The sequence below is a fragment of the Arachis duranensis genome, chromosome 5, assembly GCF_000817695.3.
Source record: "Arachis duranensis cultivar V14167 chromosome 5, aradu.V14167.gnm2.J7QH, whole genome shotgun sequence".
NCBI classification, from domain to species: domain Eukaryota; kingdom Viridiplantae; phylum Streptophyta; class Magnoliopsida; order Fabales; family Fabaceae; genus Arachis; species Arachis duranensis.
The window spans coordinates 33463118-33468484 of NC_029776.3; the positions used below are offsets into that span (position 1 = coordinate 33463118).

At 28.1% G+C, this 5367-nt stretch overlaps 1 protein-coding gene across 1 annotated transcript in view; it reads right to left on the reverse strand.

The window, feature by feature from the left end:
- The window catches only part of LOC107489127 (protein NRT1/ PTR FAMILY 2.13), a 5933-nt gene extending 4265 nt beyond the window's left edge, over positions 1–1668 (reverse strand). The window contains exons 1-2 of the mRNA XM_016109893.3: positions 1339–1668; positions 1028–1245 (exon numbers count right to left, since the gene is read on the reverse strand). Coding sequence (XP_015965379.1) covers positions 1028–1245; positions 1339–1543 — 423 coding nt within the window. The 5' untranslated portion in view covers positions 1544–1668. The remainder of the gene's footprint in view (positions 1–1027; positions 1246–1338) is intronic.
- Between the last annotated feature and the right edge of the window lie 3699 nt (positions 1669–5367).

Sequence of the window (5367 nt, forward strand, 5' to 3'; positions counted from 1 at the left end):
AATAAATAAAATAATTTAAAAAGATTAAATACCTAACATTACTTAAACTAAGGCAGAAACTCATGTGCAGTCGACTTCACGTGAAGTTGATACCTGAGAGCCGTTAAATGATTTGACTGATTTGACTAAATTTTCATCTAACGGCTCTCAAATATCAACTTCACGTGAAGTCGACTTCACCTGAGTTTTTACCTTAAACTAATTGGGCAAATGCAACAAGATTACCAAAAAAAATGGAGGGATTCGGGAAAAGGTTGTCGGAAAGGTTGGTCTACGCCTTTTATATGCACAAAATGACACTGTTTTGGTCATTATGAAAAAAAAAAAATCAATACCTTTATTATTATTATTTTTTAAACGTCCTGAACAACGACCGATAACAAATAAAACAACTCACCAGAATCTCATTAGTTGCAAACTTGCAATAAAGTTATTAAGTGCTGATAATGACTAGGCAAGTTCACAAGATTATATATTTCGATTGAATTATTATAAATTACTCTAGTAGTTCTTATACTTTAATTTTATTAAATTTTTTTTAATTTGATTTCTAATCTACTTTAATTTTTATAATTAGGTTGTTATTGTTAATAATAGACGCCAAAACATATTTATAATAAGTGAATTTATTATTGTACCCATTTTTTTGTAGTTTATATGATTATTTAAAAAGGTTTCTCACATATTTTTAATCATCGGTGATTATTAGTGTCTAAAATTTATTGTTTAATTGCTAAAAAAGATGAAATAATTAATTTTCAAATTTAAAAGTATAAAAGTTAAAAATTTTAAATTTAAAAATTATTATAAAAAATAAATTAGACAAAAATTACACATGCACCAAATGAAAGACACCATAATATTGGCCTTAATCATCGTTCATACAAGAGCAAACAGACCAAATATCTTTCTGTAACTCATGCATTTTTTAAAAAAATAATAAACTATAAAAATAGAAAAAAGGAGAAGAGGAATTGAGAGAGGGGGGAGGGGAGAGAATATATAGAGCTAGGTAAAAAATGTTTACCAGAAAAGAAGCAAATGAAGCATAAGCTATGGTCCGGAAGCGACCAACATAGGCATCAGAAATGAAGGCACCAATTAAAGGGAAGAAATTAGTGACACCACCCCATATATTTAGAATATTTGAAGCATATACTTGTTCCATATGAAATTCTCTTGTCAAATACACCATAAAGTTGGCAAATAAACCGAATGCTGCTAACCTCTCAAAAGATTCATTCCCTGTATAAAATCACAAAACACAAATAAATTCAATTATAACTTAATTATTCTTAATTACAAGAAATAAATAATGTTGAGACTTATTAATAAGACCTAAGATAAAAGGCATGGCCTTCCATCCACCGGGCTTCTTTTTCTCATTGGCATGTGATAACTCTGAAGATTCGTTGCTCATCATATTGTTTTCATGGGTTGGTTCAATTTCTGATGAAGAAATGCTACTTTTGCAGCATAGAAAGGACCAATAAGGGAAGCTAGAAGAATATTTAGACCCCTTATTATCCTCTGATGAACGCATCTTCTAAATTCTTCTATGCCACACTATATAATATACACGTAATTAACTATTGATAGATATATAGAATCAATAAGGCACTTAAGTTCTCTAGGTATAGTGTTGTGTGAGTTTGAGTTGATATAAGGACCCAACACACTGATTTATATAGACACATACATGATCATTGAATGGCTTGGGATTCATTATATTTTTCTTTATTTTATTTATTTTCGGGGTGAACCACCATATGGTAGTACAAGGGCATATTGAAAAATGAAAATAAATCCAAATAGATAGACATATACTCTGGAGTTTGGATGTGTTGTATGGTTTAGACTACTGACTCATACACGAGTGAACAAGTTGTGTTGTAGAGTGGATTGCGTGTTGCATTTGCATTGCCATGGTTAGTGAGTGCGTGGGGACCACCATGCACCTCCATATTCAATCTCATCCCTACAATACATCTATCTATCTTACTAATAAATCTTGGTGCTCTTTTTAACAACCCTTGGATCTTCTCTCCTTCCAATTCGCATTCCTTTTTTCCTTTGATTATTTCAGTATTTCTAGGAAAATATTTTTATACAAAAATAATATTATGAATTGTTAAATGATTTAATTTTTAGTATGTGAAATTAATTATATTTATCTAATAATTTATAATATAATTATTTTTATATAAAAATATATTCACAGAAATAGTCAAATTTTTTATATTATCTAAAATTTTATCATCACTAGTAATAAATATTTTTTAATAAAAATATTTAAAAAATAAAGTCGATAAGAAAGGCTTTCTCTTCAATTATCTGCAATATTTTCAAACAAAAAAAATACATTATTATCAGAATTTTTTTTATTTGATATAAAGGTAAAAATAAGATGAATCAAGATAAGTCAAATTTTAATTTAGACGAGTCTGATTTATATTGTAAATAGATGATTGAAGTTTAAGTCTGTTATTTCTTATATTCTTTTAAGATTTTAGTCCGACTTGTTTAAAAGTCTAATAAGTTTATGAACTTATTTGAAAAGTATATTTTTTGAATTATAACTCAAAACATTAAATTTAAAAATCTAAATTGACATTAAATACATTCTAGAATTTATTTATAATTCATAATTTATTCATAATTCATAACTCATTTATATATCAATCGTTAGCTACATATCATAACACACAACTACCATTCATAATCATAAATATTTTTTTTAAAAAACCTACAATCTTGATTAAGGTTAAAAATTTAAATTAAAAATAATTTATTTTTACAAAAATTTATATTTTAACGAATTTTGGTTCAATAAATTTTGTAAATTTCTTTTAAAGTCCATGTCTTAAATTTTTTTTATTAATAAATTTTTTAAAAATTTAAATTTAACTTATTTAATAAAACAAATCGAATAAAAAATGAGTCGAGCTACGATCTGATCTCCGTTGGATAACCCTGCCCTTCCACCCCTAATTAGGTAGTACATTTTATAAGAGAATACGTCTCTTTTCAATCGTGAGTGGATGTACTTGCCGTTTTGGTTAATTTGCAAATGCATTATAGAGTCGAATTAGAATTAAAATCAGCATTCTTTTTAGTTAAACTACGATGACATGACAAGCAATCATACTCTTTTTTTTCCCCTTATAAAATAATAATATGCATTAGACATTTCCCCCTTTTTGAGTGCCCATAACTATAAGAGGTGATCGAACTAATTATGTCTATAAAGAAAAAAGGTTTTTATATATTAGTTGTTTTTTTTTTTATGATAAGACTACATTAGTTGTATCTTGTTTTCAACTTTTTATTCTAACAACAATCCAATATATGAAAACCCTTTTTTGCTTCGATTAAATTAATGGTGATCCATCTATTATAACTTGGTCATAATGAGATATAACTCAAATATTAAAATAGATAGCTATAAATGATAAAAAGACAATAATGAGACTTTATTCTCATGAACAACATAATTAAAATAGATAAACGACCATATTTTTCTTTATTTTATAAAAACAATTTAAGCAGAAGGAGAAAGTACGTTCTCAGACCCAGTTAATTAGTTTATAAAAAAAATACCTCAAACACTAACTTAAATATTGGAATATTTTTTAAAGATGTTCACATTCTTTATATTTTTCGGTAATTGACATATAATTCTTCCGGTTCAAAGATCAAGCATAGTAGAATAAGAGAATCTCTATAGTCGAATAAAAAAATTGCCGCCCACTGTGGGGCTAAAAAATTAAATTTTTTTTTTGTGCTCCAACTCTTAAGATTAACCATGACTGACAATTAACCTCCTCCAATATCATCTGAGTTTTTCATATAGTAAGAGTTATAATAAATTAATGAGCGTATGACGATAAAAAACCAACGAATAGTAAATTAATAGTCGAGTTTACTAATGCTCATTTAATAAACAACGACAATAATAAAAATAATGAAAGAGAATAAATGACAAAAATAAGGAAGGCGAATCTAATCCAACTCATGTCTCAGAGGCACAAAAGTAGGGCAATAATCAACCTACCATTCAAATAGACGGACAAAACGCTGTTGGAACATTCACTATTGATGTCATGAATTTCCAACTTTCTCAACACTTTGCTTTACCTTTGATTTTAAAGCCTTATGATGGACTTAGAGATCCAAAGAAGCATATACAAAATTTCATTCCATAATGTTCGTGAATTGTGCCTCTTTTCTTATATTATGTCGTTGTTTTCCTACTTTTTGTCAGTAAAATCTATTTCTTGTTTTTTAGATTCGGCCAAGCTTTTTGAGGATCAATTTATAGCCTACTCTATATATCTATATGATTCAAATTATCTGAATACAATTAAACAGAAACAAATGTGACTCGATCTTACAAAGATAGCAACAAATATTCCTTATCTTCATCTAGAGGTTCATCTTCATTACATCAAAAGTGTACTTCGACAAGGAAAGTTTTAAGAAATTATTGTTGTAGCCAAGTCTAAAACTTTAGCTGAATTTTGTGAAAAGGTAAAAGGTTTAGAGAAAAATAGTGCTCCTAAAAATTATGATAGTGGTAGGAATTTCAAAAAGCCTTTCCGACTTGCTCCACATACGAATCGTATACACAATTCAATACCAAAAGAGAAGACATTATTAAGGCAATTTTAAACTCTAAGCTCATTAAGCCATCTCGAAAGGATGATGCATATCAATATTTGAAAAATATTGACAAAGCTAAATATTGTGCTTTTCATTAAAATTATGGTCATACAACTAATGATTGTGTTGTTGCTAAAGATTTGTTAAGAATATAAGTTCGACATGGTCATTTGAACAAGTACATTGATGGATATATTTAGAGAAGAGACTCTAATCAAGCAATCAAGTGTGACCAGGGAGTTGTACTAGAACATTCATTACAATTCCTATTTAAAGCAAGCAACAATTAAGCTGAATATAAAGTACTCCTGGTTGGCTTACGTTTGGCTCGAGATCTTCAAGTTCGTCATATTATTGTATATTGTGATTCTTTACTTATAGTACAATAGGTAAACAATGTTTTTCAAGTAAAAGATCCTTTATTAGAAAAATATCTAGCTACTATTAAAGATTTAAGCTTATATTTTGAAAATTTTGATATACAACACATACTTAAAGAACAAAATAGTTGAACTGATATATTATCCAAGTTAGCTACTACTTGTTTACATTCTCATGCTGCATCATTATTACAATCTACACTAGCAACCCCTAATGTGCATCTAACCCTTATATTAAATGTATCTCAAGCATCCGATTGGAGATCTCCATACGTTTCTTACTTACGAACAAGAGAGGTTCATCCGACGTTTCTAATCCCAAGTA